At 46.0% G+C, this 22,303-nt stretch overlaps 1 protein-coding gene across 3 annotated transcripts in view; it reads right to left on the reverse strand.

Moving 5' to 3' along the window:
* Positions 1 to 1,661: 1,661 nt before the first annotated feature.
* The window catches only part of LOC132831527 (peripheral myelin protein 22-like), a 49,724-nt gene continuing 29,082 nt past the window's right edge, over positions 1,662 to 22,303 (reverse strand). For all 3 annotated transcript variants that reach the window (XM_060849725.1, XM_060849724.1, XM_060849723.1), the window contains 4 exons: positions 16,146 to 16,267; positions 13,402 to 13,498; positions 7,574 to 7,714; positions 1,662 to 3,324 (listed from right to left, as the gene is read on the reverse strand). In XM_060849725.1, the coding sequence (XP_060705708.1) occupies positions 3,167 to 3,324; positions 7,574 to 7,714; positions 13,402 to 13,498; positions 16,146 to 16,223 (474 nt within the window). In that variant the 5' untranslated portion in view covers positions 16,224 to 16,267 and the 3' untranslated portion in view covers positions 1,662 to 3,166. The remainder of the gene's footprint in view (positions 3,325 to 7,573; positions 7,715 to 13,401; positions 13,499 to 16,145; positions 16,268 to 22,303) is intronic.

The raw sequence follows: 22,303 nt of genomic DNA on the forward strand, positions 1-22,303 counted from the left end.
GACAGTCATAGAGTTGTACAGCACAGAAACAGACCATTGGGTCCACCTCGTCTAGGCCGACCAGATATCCAAAATTAATCTAATCTCATTTGCCAGCATTTGGCCCATATCCCTCTAAACCCTTCCTATTCAACTACCCATCTAGATGCCTTTTAAATGTTGTTGTAGCAGCTTCCACCACTTCCTCTGGCAGCTCATCCATACACAGGCTACCCTTTGTGTGAAAACGTTTCTCCTTTGGTCCCTTCCAAATCTTTCCCCTCTCACCTTAAACCTATGCCCTCTAGTTCTGGACTCTCCTACCCTGGGGAAAAGACCTCGGTATTCACCCTACCAATGTCCCCCATGACCTTAAGAGGTTTGCAAAATCATCTGTCAGCCTCTGACACTCCAGGGAACACAACCCCAGCCTATTCAGCCTCTCCCTATAGCTCTTTTCTGAACCCTTTCAAGTTTAGCAGGGAGATGAGAATGGAATGCAGCTGTAACTCGACTGCTACTCTCTCATGTTAAAGAGTTAGGTAAAATAAAAGCTTTTGATATTTACTGACATGATCTGGCCACCTTCTGGTAACAACCCAAACCTGACCTTCCTCCAATTGCTAGTCACCCAAAATCTCAAGTTGAATATTTTGAACTTTGCATTCAAGTTGTCTTTCAGATTCATTAACTTAATTTAGCCCCGTAACCATACCGCTTTAAACGATGCCCTACGTACCCAGCATTCCTTCCTTTCTAGCTATGCCTACAATAAGTCCACATTCTAAAATTTCCTATATAACTGCTTCAGTCTCCTAAGAAAAGGAGCAGACTTACCTGACGTCCTAGAGCCCGAATTGTTTGCATCTCAACTCCTACAGCCCTCAAACCATCACTCAGCTCATTTTGTAACATTTCTTTCATCAGTCTCTTTCTCATATTCTCTTCCCTTGGTTCGTGGCCCCTTCTTCCATTGCAACCATCATCTCTAAAGCACCTCAGATCAATCTTCTTGGGTAAAGGCTTAGCAATCCATTGCTGTCGCCTGCTCTATTACAAAGCCTCAGATATTAGGTTAGGCTTGAGTGGGAAAGTTATTTTTTTCTCTTTGAATCGTTTGGGGAGCTCAATGTGAGGAGAAAGTGAGGTCTGCAGATGCTGGAGATCAGAGCTGAAAATGTGTTGCTGGAAAAGCGCAGCAGGTCAGGCAGCATCCGAGGAGCAGGAAATTCGAAGTTTCGGGCATAAGCCCTTCATCGGGAATGAAGCTCAATGTGGAGCTTTTCCTTTTTAAATTTATTCCGCGGTCAGGGGTCTCATTGGCTGGGTCAAAACTTATTGCTCGTCATCAATTACTCTCGAGCTGCCTTGGACACGATGCTATAAAAGAGGGATTTCCAGGATTTTGACCCAACACCACTGAAGGAACAGTGATGTATTTCCAACTCAGAACTGGGGTGTGGTGGGGAGGGGAACTTGCAGGAGTTGGAATTCCCATGTATTCAATCCTCTAGTTGTTCTAGATAATAGCGGATATAGGTTTGGAAGGTGTTGTCTAAAGGAGGAGGAGTCAATTTGTGCATCTTCAGGACAGTACAATTATAGTGAATGAGTTTCTGCCCTGTACCATACATTAAAATGACACCAATGCCAACCCTGAACAGAGACGCAGTTCTACTTAGTAACAATATAATATTCATTTATTACTAGTTAGCATATTTTTGCTTGTTTCTAAAAAATGTTTATGTAGCGGCAGTCTTACAAAAAAAAAGATAAAACAATCCCTCCTCCCACAGCACGATGTACTTCCCACCATCTGTACTGAAGATGAACTGGAGGGAGTTAAGCATTGATTTTGTTGGGGGGGGGGGGGGGGGGGGGGTAGTGTACAGGGTCAGGGTAAGGGAGGTAGGGGGAAGATTTACCTAAGCCTAGCAAATTTTAACACTGAGGAATATCCCGTGACTAGGAGACTCGTTTGACAAGCTGAATGTAGGTGGGAAGGAAAACGGCCACCTTTATTTTTTAACAAGTGACACGGTCAGTTGCAGGAGCGTCATTTGAAGAATACGTTGTCAAAACTAAATATTAGAAAACGGCCTGGAAGCATATTGAAAAATTAAATGGCACTGAAAATATCTTTTTCTTACAGGTTAAAAAAAATATTGTCAGATGGGTCAGAGAAAGGTTTTGGGACTTCCTGAATAAAAAGGTGTTTTGTTACTGATTACATCTGTCCGTTCTCCCCTCAGTGGCTCCCTCCACCAGTTATTGAGATGACAAGGGTAGAGAGCCATAACTCCTGTTCTTATTAATGAGTCAAAGTACGCTGTAATGGTGCAGGGGCAAACAATTAATCCCAATCACACTCCCTACCCTCAACCAAGGACAAGCTTCGAGCAGACCTGCTCATTAGGGATAGGTCTTCCAAAGGCATGAGGGTGCAAAAGCACTCTAATCTTGGTCCCACTCTACTGCAGGCATGGGTCTAGCCAACAAACATACGTCCTAGAATTTAATTGCATCGCCATTATCGAAGACTAGGCTCATCTGTTGGATCGGAGATGGTTTCCTTCTCTCCAACCTTCTAATCAGATACATTCCTCTGGCCAGGGACACACCATGGGATCTCTCTCCAGTGTAGTAGCAGTTTTGCCGCAGCAAGAGGCGCTACAAGTCATTCTGTTCAAGGTGCCAGAGATGAGACACCAGACCCAATCTTATTATGGTGGTTCAAAGCAAATTCGCTCATGTGAAGGTTTCATGTTTCCTTGGTTCACTTTGGTTAGAAGTCACTGTTTTTTAAAAAAATAAGTTTAAAGTTGCCTTGTATTTGCCAGAGGGGCTAGAAAACCTGGAGATTACACCAACAACTCCTGCCCACCCCCCCACCCCACAAAAACCCAACAAAAAGGAACACGATTGATCTGTCCTTCTATGAGCCCCTCACCCATCTAACTGAAACAAAAAACAGGCATTTTTACACTGAAAGGGAAGAGTTGAGGAGTCAAGGAGGGAACATGAGCGAAAGAGCAGATTTGAGAAAAGAATTTACAAAAATAAGTTTCCCTTTTTCAAAACGGAATTTCAGTCGAACATTGCTCCAGAAACTAACATATGCTTGAGCTCCCAAGATCCACCTTCCCAGAGCAATCCCAGCAGCCTCCAGTGCATTCGCCACCGGCTTTTACTCCCGTTTACGCAGGATGACATAGATAATGCTGCTGAGGAGCGTCAAAGGGAAGCAGATCCAAGCCAAGATGTACGAGGAGCCATACCCCCCATTCTTGTCATCGGAGTGGAAGTGGACGGTGTAGACGCTGGCTGCAGTGATCACGCAGAGACCTGCAACAGGACACAAGCCATGTTGAACAGCATAACATTGTAGAAGGTAGTTAGTAACAGAAATGGGTTAACTGACATAAATGTGATTTGACTCACACCTCAGAGTAGAACAGGACTGTTCCTGAAAGGAGCAAGCCAATTGCAAGACTGGTTTTCAAGTGGTGACATCTTGGTCGATAAACAGTCCTATATATTTCCACTCTAACCAGAGGTCTTAAAAAGAGACTCAAGTTGGATTTTTAGATTGGATTCCCAACAGTGTGGAAACAGGCCCTTCGGGCCAACCAGTCCACACCTAGTAACCCACCCAGATCCATTTCCCTCTGACTAATGCATCTAACATTATGGGCGATTTAGCATGGCCAATTCACCTGACCTGCACATCTTTGGACCGTGGGAGGAAACTGGAGCACCCGGAGGAAACCCACGCAGTCCTGTACAACCTCAATATCATGTCCCAACTGCTGCACTTAAAAGGTCTGAGCAATAAAGGTAAGCATGCTAGACACCTTAACCACCCTAAAGAAATGTAAAGTTCAAACCATTATGTACCTAAACCCCTAGCTCTCTCTGTTTGACAACACTACGCAGGGCCTCCCCATTTTTTGTCTAAATCCTTGATCGTTCTCCCAAAACAAATACTGTGTATTTATCCAAATTGAACTCCATCTGTCTTTCCTCAAAGCATTGCCCCAATTGATCAAGAGCTCTTTGTAATCTTAAACAACCTTTCTCACTGTCCACTATACCACCAGTTTTGCGGCTAGCTCACTCACCGCACTTTCTGTATTCTCATCCAAACCAGTTGAGTTGGCTCAAAAGTTTTTATTTTAAAAAAGTGATTTAAAAATTTGTAAGTGGGCGTCACTGGCTCTCTCTACTCCTCCTCAAGATGATGATGACGACATGTTGGAGCCTGTATGGTGTTGGTATACCCACAGTGTCATTATGGAGGGAGTTCAAGGATTTTGACCCAGTGAGAATGAAGGAAAAGCAATGTGATTAGATGGGCCAATTGATCAAGGAGTAGCAGAGGAGATTAATTTAAATAAATGCGAAGTGCTGCATTTTGGAAAGGCAAATCAGGGCAGCACGTTTACACACTTAAATGGTAAGGTCCTAGGGAGTGCTACTAAACAGAGACCTTGGAGTGCAGGTGCATAGTTCCTTGAAAGTGGAGTTGCAGGTAGAGAGGATAGTCAAAGTGTTGGTACACTTGTCTTTATTGGTCAGTGCATGGAGTATACAAGTTGGGAGGTTATGCTGTAGCAATGTTGGGCAGCATGGTGACACAATTAGCACTGCTGCCTCACAGCGCCAAGGTCCCAGGTTCAATTCCAGCCTTGGGTGGAGTTTGCACATTCTCCTCGTGTCGGTGTAGGTTTCCTCCGGGTGCTCCAGTTTCCTCCCACAATCCAATGATGTGTGGGCCAGCTGAATTGGCCGTGTTAAATTGCCCATAGTGTTAGGTGCATTAGTCAGAGGGGGTTGGGTTGCTCTTCAGAGAGTTGGTGTGGACTGGCTGTGCCAAAGGGCTGTTTGCACACTAGGAAATCTAATCTAATCTAATACTGTACATTGGTTTGGTGACTTCTGGAATACTACATTTAATTCTGGTCTCCCTGCTCTTGGAAAGATGTTGTGAAACATAAAGGGTTCAGAAAAGGGGTGGAGGGCTTGAGCTACAGGGAGAGGCCAAATAGGCTCGGGCTGTTTTCCCTGGAGCATCGGAGGCTGAGGGGTGACTTTATAGAGGTTCATAAAATCATGAGGGGCATGGATAGAGTAAATAGACAAGGTATTTTCCCTGGACTGGAGGGAGTCCAAAGCTGGAGAGAATAGGTTCAGGGTGAGAGGGGAAAGATATAACAGGGAACTAAGGGGCAATCTTTTCTTGCAGAGGGCAAAACATTGAGTTAATTATAATGAGCTGCCAGAGGAAGTGGTGGAGGCTAGTACAACTGCAACATTTAAGAGGCATTTGGATGGGTTTATGAATAGATAGGGTTTGGAGGGATATGGGCTGGGTGCTGGCAGGTGGGGCTAGATTGGGTTGGGATATCTGGTCGGCATGGACGGGTTGGATTGAAGGGACTGCTTCTGTGCTGAACATGTCGATGAATTAGCTTGCTAGACCACTCCAAAGACTCTCCGTTTGAGAACAATTAGGGATGGGGTACTGAGTGTTAGCTTTGCCAATGATTCCACATGGAGAAAGTGAGGTCTGCAGATGCTGGAGATCAGAGCTGAAAATGTGTTGCTGGAAAAGCACAGCAGGTCAGGCAGCATCCAAGGAACAGGAAATTCGACGTTTCGGGCATAAGCCCTTCATCAGCAATAATTCCACATGCCAGGAAACTTGTGCACCTCAGGGAGTGGGGTGGGGATGAGAGCTTACATTCTATTTTAACTTAATCTCTGAAGTGTGAGATATGGCTGAAGCTAGGGAGAGAATCTGGGGAGAAAACTCGGTGGAAGATTGTATTGGAAAAGGAAATAAAGAACTGAAATACATCCTTGGGAGCTGCAAACCAGCTTATTCGGAGGAGAAATGAACGGCTGCTTAACAGATCGGGTAAAGCAAAATTGGAGCTTTCAATCGTATTTAAAAGACGGACAGAAAGGGGCAAAAATAAAGTATAGTTTAAAATTTAAGGCCTACAAAAATAGCGCTTTTTTTCAGTGATATAGCAAAAAGTTATTTTAAAAAGTGAAACTGTGACATAACATTCTTTCAGCGATGCATCGCACTTTGGTACGGCAACTACTCTTCCTAAGACTGCAAGAAATTACAGAGAGCTGTGAACACAGTCCAGTCCATCACCCAAACCAGCCTTCCACCTGTCGACTCCTCGACACTTCCCCTACCTCAGGAAAGCAACCAATATAGTCAGTCAAAGACCCCTCCCACCCCGCAAATACTCTCTTCCACCCTATCCTGTCGAGCAGCGGATATAAAAGTTAAAATACAGATATGAATAGATTCAAGGACTGCTTCTCCCCACTGCTTTCTGACTTTTGAGCTGACCTCCCAAACGTTAATTCTGATCTCTCTCTCGCTGCATCTCCTCTACAGCTATAACTCTGCATCCTGCACTCTGTTCTGCGACCCTGATGCATTACCTATGGTACGATCTGCCTGTATAGATGCTTCACTGCACATGTGACAATAATCAACCAAAAACAAAGTTCAAATTTCTCTACAATTTAGCCTGTTTCTACAGAAATCATAAGACCTTTGCTATTCGGTATTAATTACCCTCCTTTTAAACTCAGAGGGCAGAGTTTACATGGGATGTGAAAGGAAGACAGAATGGAATTAAATGGCATTTTACTCCAGCCTTTCAACGCCTTTGCTAGTCATAGAGGTGTACAGCATGGAAACAGACCCTTCGGTCCAACTCGTCCATGCTGACCAGATAACCTAAATGTATCTAGTCCCATTTGCCAGCAATTTGACCCATATCCCTCTAAACCCTTCCGATTCATGTACCCATTCAGATGTCTTTTAAATGTTGTAATTGTACCAGCCTCCACCACTTTCTCTGGCAGCTCATTCCATACATGCAACACCCTGTGTGGAAAAAGGTGCCCCTTAGGTCCCTTTTAAATGGTGGTTAGCACTGCTGCCTCACAGCACCAGAGACCCAGGTTCAATTCCAGCCTTGGATGACTGTCTGTATGGAGTTTGCATATTCTCCCGGTATCTGTGTGGGTTTCCTCCGGGTGCTCCAGTTTCCTCCCACAATCCAAAGATGTGCAAGGTTAGGGTGAATTGGCCATGCTAAATTGCCCATAGTGTTAGGTACATTAGTCAGGGGTAAATGTAGGGGTGGATTACTCTTCAGAGAGTCGTTGTGGGCTTGTTGGGCCGAAGGGGCCTGTTTCCATACTGCAGGGAATCTAATCTTTCCCCCTCTCACATTAAACCTCTGCCCTCTAGTCCTGGATTCAGCCCCCTATTCACCCTGGGGAAAAGATTTTGTCTATTTACCCTATGCATACCCCTCATGATCTTTTAAGCCTCTATAAAGGTCACCCCCTCAGCCTGCGACACTGGTTTTAAATGACAGTGTTTTTCTGTGATTTCTCCTTTAGGGTGGCAAGACTTTCTGCTTGGGCTCTCTGAGGATGGTCTGTCCATGTTATTTCAGCGACTGCATTCCGAACCTTTTTTTTTTAAAAAAAATCCCATCGCGCAATGGTAGTCTCCAGGTGGTCTTTAAGAGCAAATGTTGAACCAACTTACAGGAGAGCAGCTGAAAGAGACCAGTGAAGATAAATCGATTTCCTTTCTTCAGTGTGAAAAGCTGGCAGATGAAGATGAACAGCCCACAGCAGGCAAAGATCACAGCCAGCACCATGCCAGCCTGGACAGTCTGTAAGTATTCTGAGAGGCAAAACAGATCAAAGATTAGGGGTCACCACATGACAAAGGAAGCCGCTAGGGAACCGCGTTATTTACCATCTGCTGCACAATTTAAAGTCACAATTGAGAGCACTCCTTCTGACAAATGCTTATTGTCTCACACAAAAAATAAAGGGGGAGATTTGCGGTACAAATTCTCACCTCCTTCCCACACCTCAGCTTTGCTGCCTCCATCATCACCCAGTGTTTCTGGAACCTTCTAGATCCAGAAATTCTTGACCCACTTGGGGCCCTGGAAAATTGAACTGAATTTGCTTTATTGTCACACGTACTCAAACGAGCGCAGGGAAAAGTCTCCCCTGACAGCGCAAAGTACCCATCCTCAGGTACAGTAGCCACATCACCAAAACACAGCGTCATCTTAGACACAGAGTACCGAGGTACAATCCTTAGTTACAGGATAGAGAAATGAAGGAGAGAAAGTTACATTACAGATGGAGACAGTATGACAGAAAAACAAGAAGCAATGTTAGAAAGACAAACACCACAGTCTCTCTCCAAAGACTGTCTAGAGTAGACCAGGACGTTGACAAGGATGCTGCCAGGGTTGAAGGATTTGAGCTATAGGGAGGGGCTGGGGCTGTTTTCCCTGGAGCGTTGGAATCTGAGGGATGACCTTCGAGATTATAAAATCATGAGGGGCCAGGGTAAGGGAAATAGACAAGGTTTTTTCCCTGGAGTGGGAGGAGTCCAGAACTCGAGGACATAGACTTAGGGTGAGAGGGAAAAGACGTAAAAGGGACCAAAGGGGCAACTTTTTCACGCAGAGCATAGAGGAGTCCAAAACTAGAGGGAATAGATTTAAAAGTGAGAGGGGAATGATTTAAAAGGGACATAACTTCTTCATGCATAGGGTTGTGCATATATGGAATGAGCTGCCAGAGGAAGTAGTGAAGGTTGGTACAATTATAGCTTTTAAAAGGCATCTGGATGGGTATATGATTAGGAAGGATTTAGAGGGATATGGGCCAAATACTGTCAAATGGGACTAGATTAGGAGCAGCACAGTGGCTCAGTGGTTAGTACTGCTGCGTTACAGCACTAGGGACCCAGGTTCGATTCCACTCTTGGGTGCCTGTCTGTATGGAGTTTGGATGTCTATGGGGGTTTCTCTGGGTGCTCCAGTTTTCTCTTACAGTTCAAATATGTGCAGGTTCAGTGGATTGGCCATGCTACATCGCCCACAGTGCACAGACTAGGTGGCTTAGCCATGGGGAATGCAGGGTTACAGGAGATAGGGTAGGGGGTGGGATGGTCTTCGAAGGGTTGGTGTGCACTCAATGAGTCAAATAGAATGCTTCCAGACAGTAGGGATCCTATAATTGATCTAGGATATTTGATTGGCCTGGCCGAGTTGGACTGAAGGGGCTGCTTCCAAATGAAGTACTTCGAAATAAACCTATTGGACCATAACCTGTCCAACACCAGCACCTCCTCATCATGACGATGTGTGAAAGAAGCTTCAAGGGAGAGAAATGCCTGAACTGTAATCTCCTGGGAGTCTCCCAGAATGTGAACATAATGGATTAAAAAAAAGACAACATTCTGTGTGAGAGACACTATACATTTTCCCCATTCAAGTATAGACAGAGGCGGGTCAAAAACGAGCTGCAGCTCTAGTTGGTGTGTTTGGTGCCTGCCATGTGATGTGATGGTCATGGCTTTGAGAAGAGACATTAAAACACCCTGCGATGCAGGTAAAGAAAGGGGAAAAGGTGCTCTCTCCCTCAGTACTGCTCCGAGCCAGGATAAAGATGGGTCAATCAACCTACAACACTAAAAATCTCAAAAATCAACTGCTCAACCAGCAATGTGGTGCTGCAAGCAACACCCACTTTAATGGCCACAGTATGAAGTACAGAGAATGGAACAAGTGACCCAGGGAGATGAAGCGTACATCTCTCAACTTTTATCTTCTGTTGGACTGTTATTCTAAACCTGAGAGGGTGCATTATGCTAATATTTCTTCCCATGTTTACGAATTATTCAACTCTGTTGTTGACACATGTAAGCCTGCTTCATTTGGCTCCTTTTAATACATACATTGATTTGATTTGAGGGAGAAAGGTATCCACAAGGGAAGCTGTCTTTGTATGTTAATCTGGTCTCGACCAACCGATGGTGACTAAAAGAAGGGGAGACAATTCATCCTCATTCACTCCAGATCTTGATACTTTGGTGCAACCCACATGGGACCATGTGGTTTGGTAGAGATTGGGTCATAACAAGGTGTCTCGTGGCAGCTCCACTTCGTTAAAGCACAGCACAACTGAGATCCTCCCCTGCACCCCACCCCACCCCTAACTAACAACATCGCTGCCTTTGAGCTGCAGCCTGTTTGAACCCAACCCCATGACCCTGGCACCATTGAATTGGAGTCATAGAATCATACAGCACAGAAACCAATCGTTTGGCCCATGCTAACCTAAATTAATCTTGTCCCATTTGCAATCATTTGCCTATATCCTTCTAAACCCTTCCTATTCATATACCCATCCAGATGTCTGTTAAATGTTGTAATTGTACCAGCCTCCATCACTTGCTCTGGCAGCTCATTCCATACACGCACCACTCTCCGAGTGAGGAAAATGGGGGGTGGGTGAGGGACAGAGAGCGAGAGAGAAAGAAAGCAAGAAAACAAGAGGAGAGAGAATGAATGAGAGGAGAGAAAAAAAAGAGAAAGAGAAAAATTAAGAAAGAGAGAAAGAAAAAAGGAGAGAGAGAGCACGAGAGAAAGAAAGAAAGTCAGACAGCGAGGAGAGAGAAAAAGAGAGAGAGAGAGACATGCCTGGAGGAGAGAGAAAAAGAAAAAAAAAAGAGAAAATAAAAAGAGAGACACACACAGTGGTTAGCACTGCTGCCTCACAGCGCCAGAGACCTGGGTTCAATTCCTGCCTCAGGCGACTGACTGTGTGGAGTTTGCACATTCTCCCTGTGTCTGCGCGGGTTTCCTCCGGGTGCTCCGGTTTCCTCCCACAGTCCAAAGATGTGCAGGTCAGGTGAATTGGCCATGCTAAATTGCCCGTAGTGTTAGGTGAAGGGGTAAACATAGGGGTATGGGTGGGTTGCGCTTCAGCGGGTCGGTGTGGACTTGTTGGGCTGAAGGGCCTGTTGAGAGAGAGAGAGAGAGAGAGAGAGAGAGAGAGAGAGAGAGAGAGAGAGAGAGAGAGAGAGAGAGACAAAAGCAAAAGATGAGACCTGTCCCAAACCAGGAAGAAAATCAAAAGGACAGAAGGACGACGACAAGGGAAACTGAAAAACGACCTGCTGGTCTGAGTTGTCTGCTACACTTCACAATGGAGGTCTGTGTGACCAATAAGATCATCCCCAAATATTACGTGTTAAAATATTCTACAGATGGGGAGAATCATCCCTACAACAGAGTCAAAATTCAAATCCGGAGAGTGCAGATTATGCTGTTTGAGTGTAACTTCCACCCAGCTGCTCCTTAGTCTCTTTTCCCATTAACCCACGACACTGATGGCCCATTTGGTGAATTAGTTTGCAGAGTACCAGTGTTAATAGTCTGCTGTTGGCGTGCTCCATAGGAATGGGAGATTATTACTGCATGCAGTCAGCAGGTGGCACCAGTGTGTCACCCTCCTCAAAGCCATGGAAAGTCTGATTGAGGCCAGTCTGAACTCCAGGATTTGCTGCTTAACTTCTGGATGCTACTCAAGTAAACACAACAAAGTCAGTCAGATTTTGGGAGAGGACAGAGTCTGGCTGCAGCTCATGGACTGGATATGTAACTGGGGAGATTTGGGTAAAAGAGTACGTGTGGGGCCCTTTTTGTGGTACAGTGGTAATGTCCCTAGCCCTGGACGTCTAGATTCAAGTCCCACCTGCTTCGGAAGTGTGTAATAACAAATCGCTGAATGGGTTATTTGGAAATACACATTAAATAAGAAAGAAAGAATCAAAGTGCGAGAGAATGTGTGCAAGAGGAGAGTGTGAAGAGTAGGTTCAGGTGGGGTTGAGTCAGAGTCATAGAGAAGTACAGCACAGAAAAGAGGCCCTTCAGTTCATCAAGTCTATGCTGGTCAATAACAAGTGCCTAATGGCTCAATGGTCAGCACTGCTGCCTCACAGCGCCAGGGACCTGGGTTCGATTCCAGCCTCAGGTGAATGACTGAGTGGAGTTTGCACATTCCCCCCGTGTCTACGTGGGGTTTCCTCCAGGTGCTCTAGTTTCCTTTCAGTCCAAAGATGTGTAGGTTAGGTGAATTGCCAATAGGAAATTGCCCATAATGCCCAGGGATGTGTGAGCTATGCGAGTTAGTCATGGGAAGTGCAGGGTTACACAGTTAGGGTAGGGGGTGCGAGTCTGAGTGGATGCTGTTCAGAGGGTCAGTGTGAACTCGATGGACTGAATGACTTGCTTCCACACTGTAGGGACTCTATGAAAACTATTCTAACCTCAATATCATTGTGGAGACAATGGATCCAGTCTGATATTTGAGAGTGGTAGGGGCTAGATAGAGAAACAGTGGACTGTGATACTGGTTCTGGCCTCTCGCTCCAAGCCAAACACAAAAGTCCCCCTCAGGCCCCATACTTAATTGTGTGTTTTATAAACTGGAAACCTGATCGGAGAGGGGTCAGAAGGCAATTCGACAACAGGGAACTTCACTTCCAAAGCTAAATCTGGCTCCTACTCTAATCCAACAAGGAGCTGAGAGGCAGAACGATCACTCCAGTCAACCCACTTCAGTCAACAACCTCCCATCTAGGATAACTAAAGCAGAAATAGCTGGAGAAACTCAGCAAGTATGACCGCTTCCATGGAGAGAAAGCACAGCGAGCATTTCAGGTCCATCACCACTCTTAAAGACCCTTCTTCTTCAATTCTGACTGGACCTGAAACTTCAATTCAGTTTCTCACTCCACAGATGCTGCCAGACTTGCTAAGTTTTCCCAACCATTTCTGTTTTGGTTTCTGATTTCCAGCATCCGTAGTCCTTTCGGTTAGTAAGTTTGCAGATGACACCAAAATTGAAGGTGTAGTGAACAGCGAAGGAGGTTACCTCAGAGTACAGAGTTCAATGGGATCTTGATCATAAAGTCATAGAGATGTACAGCACGGAAACAGACCCTTCGGTCCAAACTGCCCATGCCAACCAGATACCCCAACCCAATCTAGTCCCACCTGCCAGCACCCGGCCCATATCCCTCCAAACCCTTCCTATTCATATACCCATCCAAATGCTTCTTAAATGTTGCAATTGTACTAACCTCCACCACTTCCTCTGGCAGCTCATTCCATACACGTACCACCCTGTGTGTGAAAATGTTGCCCCCTTAGGTCTCTTTTATCTCTTTCCCCTCTCACCCTAAACCTATGCCCTTTAGTTCTAGACTCCCCCATCCCAGGGAAAAGACTTTGTCTATTTATCCTATCCATGCCCCTCATAATTCAGGTGGGCCAATGGGCTGAGAAGTGGCAGATGGAGTTTGGTTTAGATAAATGTGAAGTGCTGCATTTAAAAAGGATTTGTTTTTCCCCTTTCCCTCTCAGATGCTATCTCAGTAAATAAATCAGGAGACAATTAAAAGCACAAAAAGCTCCTGTCATGAGTGTAATTTTGCCTTCCTTATCCATGGCTGTAATGAAACACAAGATGCAAGAGCCTCTCTTTATGACTTACCTTCCTTGCCTTGATAGTGGACATCTACACAGCTGTTGTTTGTGTAGAAACACTGCTTCCAGATGTCCATGCAATAACCCTTGCTGCTCCACCAAACCTGGGAACAAAATAAAAGCACACGGTCACAACCCTCAACACACTGGAGCATCTCCAGCGAGTCTTACTGAAGGACAGGTCATGTATTTGGTGACTGAATACTGACATGCAGAATCGGAGGCTCTCTTTTTGATGGGAGACAAACGGAACGGCTTTCTGCTTCCACGAAACAAACCCCACTTGAAAAATCTCTGGCACCTCTAGATCCAACCCCCAACAAATGAAATCGTGGCCTACTCATTAGCACCAAACCAATCTGGAAGCATCCATTACCTGCTCTGTGCCCTTGCCCCTCACAGCAATGGAGGTTCCTGCTCAAGAAGACGGGTTGTAATCTGGAAGAATTGAAAACTCCTGAGGAGTGATCGGAAGGGAGCTCAACCACCTTTTTAATCCAAAGAAGTGGTGGGGGGGGGGGGGGAACTCGCAGATTTTTAGGTCAATGTCCAGCACTAATTACCTCCTCCCAGGATCCCTTCTTTCTATCCTCATGGGCAGAGAGTGAGGCAGAGAGGAAACATACAATTTGGTTCAATCCGCCCAGGCGATATCCTGAATTAATCAAGTTCTGTTTGGCCCATATCCCTCTAAACCCTTCCTAATCATACACCAATCCAGAATACCTTTTAAATGCTATAACTGTACTAGCCTCCACCACTTCCTCTGGCAGTTCATTCCATACATGCATCATCCTATGTGTAGAAAAGTTGCCCTTTAGGTCCCTTTTAAATCTTTCCCTCTCACCTTAAACTAATGCCATCTAGATTAGATTAGATCCCCTACAGTGTGGAATCAGGCTCTTCGGCCCAACAAGTCCATACCGACCCTCCGAAGAGTAACCCACCCAGACCCATTTCCCTCTGACTAATGCACCTAACACCATGGGCAATTTAGCCTGGCCAACTCACCCGACCTGAACATCTTTGGAATGTGGGAGGAAACCGGAGCACCCGGAGGAAACCCACGCAGCTACGGGGAGAATGTGCAAACTCTACGCAGACAGTTGCCACAGGCTGGAATCGAACCAGAGACCCTGGCGCTGTGAGGCAGCAGTGCTAACCACTGAGCCACCTTGACTGGTTGGTGATGTCATTTCAGTCTATCCAGACTCTCCTTAGAACTCAAACGTACCACTCCCAGTAACATCCTATAAATCTCTTCTGAACCCTCTCCAGTTTAATCATATCCTTCCTATAACAGGGCAACCAGAACTGGACACAGGACTCCAGAAGAGGCCTCACTAATGTCCTCGACAACCTGAACGTGACGTCCTAGCTCTGATACTCAAAAGGTCTGAGCAATGAAGTCAAGCATGCTGAGCACCCTCTTGACCCCCCGTGTACCTATGATGCAAATTTCAAAGAATTATGAACCTGAACCCTACGTTTCTCTGTTGTATGACGCTATCCAAGGCCCCACCACAAGTCCTGACCTTGTTTGATTTACCAAAATGCAATACCTCACAATAATCCAAGTTGGACTCCATCTGCCGCTCAGGGAAATAAATACCGATGTTTTAAAAACAGTTCACATTACAGGAGAGGAAGTGCTGGGAAGGGGGAAAATGCAACATCTTTAGGTCAAAGTCCAATACTAGTTAGCTCCTCCCAGGCCCGGTCCTTCCGATTCTGATTGGAATAGCACACTATGTGACGTAGGTAAGACCTGAAAGGGTTAACTCACTTCACACAACAGCCATACAGTGGATGCATCAGCTTACAAGAGAAAGCTGGGATCATTAAGAAAGAGGCGAAAGTGAGGACTGCAGATGCTGGAGATTATAGACTTGAGAGTTTGGTGCTGGAAAAGCACAGCAGGTCAGGCAGCATCCAGGGAGCAGAAGAATTGACGTTTCGGGCAAAAGCCCTTCATCAGGCAATTCTCCACAGATGCTGCTTGACCTGCTGTGCTTTTCCAGCACCACATGCTCGACTGATTAAAGAACAGCAATGTTTCTACATGGTAGTTGGACCAGTTTCCAGAGTTTGGGGTCCCTGCCTATTTCAAGAGGGCCATCATCCCTGTGCCTAAGGCGGCTCATGCAGCATGTCTCAATGGCTACTGCCCAGTGGCCCTAACTTCGGTGGTCATGAAGTGCTTTGAAAGGCTGGTCACAGCATTGATCAACTCCAACCTCCCCACAACTCTTGTCCCACTCCATTTTGCCTATCGGACCAACAGATCCACGTCAGATGCCCTATCACTTGCCCTTCACTCCTCTCTAGAACATCTCAACACCAAGAATCCTACTTATTGAAGGCTGAACTGTAATCAACACTATTATCCCCTCGAGACTGATTACTAACCTTAGTGATTTCGGACTAAGTCCCACTCCCTGCAACTGGATCCTTAGTTTCCTGGCCCACAGGCCACAATCAGTGAAGATTGGGGACAATAATTCATTCTCACTAACACTCAACACTGGAGCCCCCCAGTGGTACGTACTCAGCCCCCTACTGTACTCACTGTATACCCATGACTGCATTGCCAAATATCGGACCAATGCTATTTACAGGATTATTTAGAGTCTACTGTGGACGCCAAGAGGCGGGACCATCTCCCAGCTGAACTCTTCCCCTCCTCCCTGTAGGGGCTGATGCTTCTTGCTGTCCAGTCACATCACAGAGCAAAGGCGATTCCAAACTTACATTGTGGGCTGTGGAGATGATGAGGAGGATGATGGCAGTCAGATGCAGGAGGAAGATCGAGGTTAGCAACAGCAGCATGATGGATTCAAGGAGCTGTCTTCAAACAGAGTCCGAGAGTAATGCTGTGAAGAAGAGAACACGTTCGGGTCAATTCACACAGCTGTGGAATGGAACAGATTCAGCCAATCCCAGAAACAGAACAGCTCAGCAGGTCTGGCAGTATCTAGGGAGAGAAATCAGAGTTAACATTTCAGGTCCACTGACCCATCAGAACTAATGGCAGCTAGGAAAAAGGATTTTTTTTAAAAACGCAGAAGATAGGGTGGGGGAAGGGAGTAACGATAGAGCCCAAAGAGAAGGAAGAACGGTTGGACAGACAAAGGAATGGATAACGATTCGCCTGGGAGACGGAAATAGCTACAAATGGGGACAGTGGCCAACAATGGGGTTGTGTGTAATAGCAGACCATGTGACAATAAGATCTGGTGTGTGGGAGTTAGGGTAAGAGCATGGGAGAAGATGCGTCAACTCTATTGAGTCCAGATGGCTATAGAGTTTGCAAGCGGAAAACGAGGTGCTGTTCTTCCAGCTTGCTCTAAGCTTCACTGGAGCACTGCAGCAAGCCTGAGAAGGAGATGCCGGCCAGGCAACAAGGTGGGGTGTTGAAAGGGCTGGCAACTAGAAGCCTGGGGTCTTTTCTATGGACAGAACACAGGCGTTCTGTGAAACATTCGCCCAGTCTGTGCTTTGTCAACTTTTCCAGGTATGGTAAACAACCCATGACTGAGTGAGCCTTTGCCACAGTCCCAGGTAACATCCAACAAGTACAGGGGCTGGTGTAAGAAGCCACCATTTTATATCTAGGCAGTCGAGGGAGGAACACTTCGAGGCCCAGTTTATTGTAACTGGTGACTTCAATCAAGCCAATCTAAGGAAGGTGTTGCCAAGTACCACCAGAAAATTACCTGCCCCACCAGGGGCCCGAATATTTTAGACCACAGCTACACCACTATGAAAAGATGCCTACTGCTCCATCCCCTGCCCTCATTTCGGGAACTTCGACCACAATGCCGTGTTTCTTCTCCCGGCTTACAGGCAAAAGCTCAAGCAGGAGAGACCCCCCCCCACCCCCAACCTCGCAGATACAGGTCCAGTGCTGGTCGTAGGAGGCAGAGGATCAACTCTGGTGCTGTCTGGAATCAGCTGATTGGCCTATGTTCAAACAGTCCACAGGTACCTTGGATGGACTGCACCACCACCACCACCACCACAGACTTTAGCAGCAAGTGTGTGGAGGACTGCATTCCAAGGAAGTCAATCCGGGGGGCTCCCCAACAGGAAACTCTGGATGAATCAGGACATACAAAACCTGTCAAAAACCAGGTGTGAGGCCTTCAGATCAGGAGACCCACTCAAATATAAGGAATCCAAGTACAACCTTCACAGAGCCATTCGGACAGCCAAGGACCAATACCGATCCAAACTGGAGACCCAGACACCTAGCGACTATGGCAAGGACTGAATGACATCACAGGTTCTAAAAGGAGACAGTGCAAGATAACAGATGATGACACATCCCTCCCAGATTGTCTCAACGCCTGCTATGTTCATTTTGAGCAGAATTTCAGCGGAGAGGTAACACCTATTCCGACAAGTCCTAACGAACCTATCCCAACAGTCACGGCATCAGAGGTCAGATTCATTCGTGCAAATCCAAGGAAGGCGATGGGACCAGATGCAGTACCAGGCTGTCCACTCAGAGCATGCATAGATCAAGTGGCAGAGGTTTTCTCCGACATCTTCAACCTCTCCCTGCAGCAGGCCACTGTCCCTGCCTGTTTCAAGAGGCCAACATCATCCCTATGCCTAAGAAGGCTCATGCAGCATGTTTCAATGACTACCCTTCAGTGGCCATAACTTCAATGGTCATGAAGGCTGCTCACAGCATTAAATCAACTCCAACTTCCCCACTACTCTTGACCCACTCCATTTTGCTTATTGGACCAACAGATCCACGTCAGATGCCATATCACTTGCTCTTCACACCTCCCTAGAACATCTCAACACCAAGAATCCAATTTATTGAAGGCTGAACTATAATCAACACTATTATCCCCTTGAGACTGATTACTAAACCTAGCGATCTTGGACTAAGCCACACTCTCTGCAATTGGATGCTTAATTTCCTGGCCCACAATCAGCGAAGATTGGGGACAATATTTCATCATCACTAACACTCAACACTGGAGCCCCCCCCCAGGGGTACGTACTTAGCCCCCTACTGTACTCACCGTATACCCATGACTGTGTTGCCAAATACCAGGCTAATGCTATTTACAAGTTCACTGATGATACCACCATTGTTGGTCGATTCTCAGATGGTGACAAAACAGACTACAGACGGGAAATAGAAGATCTGGAAAAATTGTGCACCGAGAACAACCTAGCTCTCAATGCTGGCAAAACCAAGGAACTCATTATTTGACTTTCAACAGGATGTTACTCATGCCTCCCTACACATTAACAGCACAGAGGTGGAATGAGTTGAGAGCATCAAGCTCCTGGGAGTGGTCATCCACAACAGGCTTTCTTGGACTCTTCAAGTGGATGCGCTGGTTACAAAGGCCCAACAATATCTATTCTTCCTCAAGCAGCTGAGGAAATTTGGCGTGACGGTGAATACCCTTGTCAACTTTTATAGGTGCACCATCGAGAGCATTCTGTCTGGATGTATCACTACCTGGTATGGCAACTGTACCATTCAAGATCAGAGACAGTTAGAGAGTGGTGAACTCGGCCCAGATAATTACAAAGGCCAACCACCCATCTATAGTATCCATCTACCAGGCCCACTGTCAAGGAAAGGCTGTGAGCATTCTCAAAGATCCATTCCACCCTGGCAATGCTTTTCTGCAACCTCTACCATCAGGGAGAAGGTACAGAAGCCCGAACACACACACACACACACCCGTCGGTTTTGAAACCGTCTCTACCCTACTGTTGTTAAAATACTGAATGGACTCTCAAACTCTTAACACTCAACTGTACCTGTGTTTTAGTTTTTTGCCACTGTTTACCTATTATTTACTATCTATGCTATTTAACTCTGATCCACCTGTATTGCTCGCAAGACAAAGCTTTTCACTATGCCTCAGTGCGTGACAATAAAATCAATTCAAATGTGACACAGTGGCAGTGCCCCTATCTCTAGACCAGAATCTCTGCACTAACTCAGTACTCGATGATTGTAGAACCGTTGTCACATCACAGCCAAGCAGACAGAGTATTGATCTGTAAATCCCTCCGACATACCTACGATGGTCAGCAGGAGAGACAGGATTTCCTGGTCTGCCTGAACCCCAAGTGTTAGCTGCTGCATAACACGCTCCCACACCTTCAAACTACACCCCAGACGTAAGGTCGCACTAGGAGCAAGAGGGGGCCTTGGCTCGAGGGTCTGCCACACACAAGCCAGACTGTGCAGCTTTACAATGGTTGGATAGCTAGACCATAGCTCCATCCATCCATCCATCCATCTTGCCACGCCCATCTCTGTTATAGCAACAGGCGTCAGATGCAATATGATGCAGATGCAGTTGCAGTTGGGTTTCGTGCAGATGCATCCATTTCCTCCCACAGTCCAAAGATGTGCAGGTTAGGTGGATTGGCCATGCTATGTTGCCTATAGTGTTGAAAGATGTGCAGATTAGTTGGGTCAGCCATGGTAAATGCGGGGTTATGGGGAGGATTGTTGGGGGGGGGGGGGGGGGGGGGGGGGAGGGGGGGGCGGGGCTGCTGGATGAAATGATCTTCAGATGGTTGGTGCAAATTAAGACCATAAGAAATAAGAATGGAATGAATGGCCTCTTTCTGCACTGTACCGATTCTATGAATATGAATAACTGACACTACCAACAATACAGCTGGTGTTCTCCCTATTAAATAAGCTGCAACTGAAATGGAAATACATATGTAAATACTACAGCTGTGTACTAGATCTCACTGCACACACTGACTAATTGCTGTCAGAGGAGGATGGATTAGATTTTAATAGTTTGGAATTAATTTAACAGATGCTTCAAAAGATTACTGTGGACACCAGTCAATATTCATAACAGGAACTGTCCAGAGAGTCAGCAGTGTCCGAGACCCACAGAACGATGGGTCAGCCACTACTAAGAATATTGCCCTATGGCTACAACACAACAACCACCCACATGTGTAAATGGCTTGTCAAATTCTGCGATGAAAATTGATTAACTTTGGTATCGAGTTCGAATTATGTCACATGAAGCAAGAACGACAGGAAAAAAAAGGAAAGAAATGTCAATTCTGAAACTCCTTTGACCAATCAGAGCAGTCTGTAGTGTTGCGAGCGACAGACCTGGTATAGCTGCTGGCTGTGGTACAGCAAGATCCTCAAAACAGGGGCTGGATAAAGGTGCAGAAAGCGGTGTTTGGACGTCGGTTAGAGACCAGGGAGGCTTCCCCCGAACTTCTTCAAAGGTGACTCACCACCCACCTCATCCACAGTGTGGTGCCACCTCACTTCAGACAAGAATACCCACCACCTTACCTCACGTTTGGTCTACGCTGGGCATATGCCCTTCAACGATGGGAAGACTGCCTTCCAAACATCTGGCAACATACCCTGCCACTACAAGGAGCTGGTTTTGGACAAGATAGGATTCCAATCCCAGAGAATCCAGTACTCAACAAAACTGGGGGGGTGGGGAGAAAGTGTGTGGGAGAGTGAGTGTGTAAACAAACTTAAGCCCTTCATAAGCATCTTAAAGCCCCCAGCTGAAAAATGTGTTGCTGGAAAAGTGCAGCATGTCAGGCAGCATCCAAGGAACAGGAGATTCGACGTTTCGGGCATAAGCCCTTCTTCAGGAACACATTTCCAGCAACACATTTTCAGCTCTGATCTCCAGCATCTGCAGTCCTCACTTTCTCCTCTTAAAGCCCATACCCAAGGTTTGGATATGGAGGCATTTCTTTACTGGGTGCTGCTGTGAAAGAAGTAGATAGTCATCGCAAGAGAGATTTTTGGAGTGCTGGTCCCACTGAGCCAATCAATCAGTTCACTCTATGGTAGCAGCACAGACACTAATAAAACGTCTCCGCTCCTCAAAAACAGAAGTAGCTACTTCCGCATTAGCGTGAACATCTGTGCAAACCACTTTCAGTGGTTAGCACAGCTGCCTCAGCGCCAGGGGTCTGGGTTCGATTCCACCCTCAGGCGACGGTCCATGTGGAGCTTGCACGTTCTCTCCCTGGTCTGCGGGCGGGCTCCTCCAGATGCTCCAGTTTCCTCCCACACTCCAAAGATGCGTGGGTGAGGTAGATTGGCCATGCTAAATTTCCCATTGTGTTAAGGGGTATCCACTCTAGGTGCGGTAGCCATGGGAGATGAGAGGTTACAGGGATTGGGGTGTGGGGGAAATACTCTTTGGAGGATCAGTGTGGCCTTTGCAGTTAATTCAGGCAGATAGGCCCATGGATTAGAAAAGATGAAAATGGAAGGCAGGAAAAATGCCATGTCAGCTCGAACAGTGGATCTGGAAGTGAACGAACCCAGGGAGAGCAATGATGAACTTTTGAACAGTTCAGAAAATAAAAGATACCAAGTTAGAGGGCATAACTCAACAAGATCAAGAAATTCAATCCATATCAGGAGCTGAAGTCCATGTGATTTGGGAAGTCTTAAGAGGGAATGAACGAACTAGAAGATAAAGTTAACAAAAAGATGCCAAACAAGAATTTTAAAAGTTCTATATAAAAAAACAGCTCTAACCCAGAGGTGGATTTGTTTGGAAAAGGAGTCTCATGATAAAAGTTAAAGGTGAAAGCAAGTCGAGCAGCACAAGGTTTTGCAGAAAATCTGGGAACTGGGCGTAAGAATAGATTCCTATACTGATGACTGGAAAAACAACTTTGAAAAAGTTTCAAGGCTTAGTAAGCAACAGATGCTTGAGAGAGTATAGATCATTGATGTTAAAGCTGAATTTCTACAGGGTGATCAGCTTAAAAGGGAAGTGCTTTTTCAAAAGAGGCACCAAATATTGCCAGGGCACAAAGTTAAACAAACATGCATCTGCCAATTAATGTGATATCTCTAGAGTTTGGTACTTCTCAGTAAGGCCCCATCGGATTAG

This window comes from Hemiscyllium ocellatum, chromosome 33, assembly GCF_020745735.1.
Source record: "Hemiscyllium ocellatum isolate sHemOce1 chromosome 33, sHemOce1.pat.X.cur, whole genome shotgun sequence".
In the NCBI taxonomy this organism is placed as follows: Eukaryota; Metazoa; Chordata; class Chondrichthyes; order Orectolobiformes; family Hemiscylliidae; genus Hemiscyllium; species Hemiscyllium ocellatum.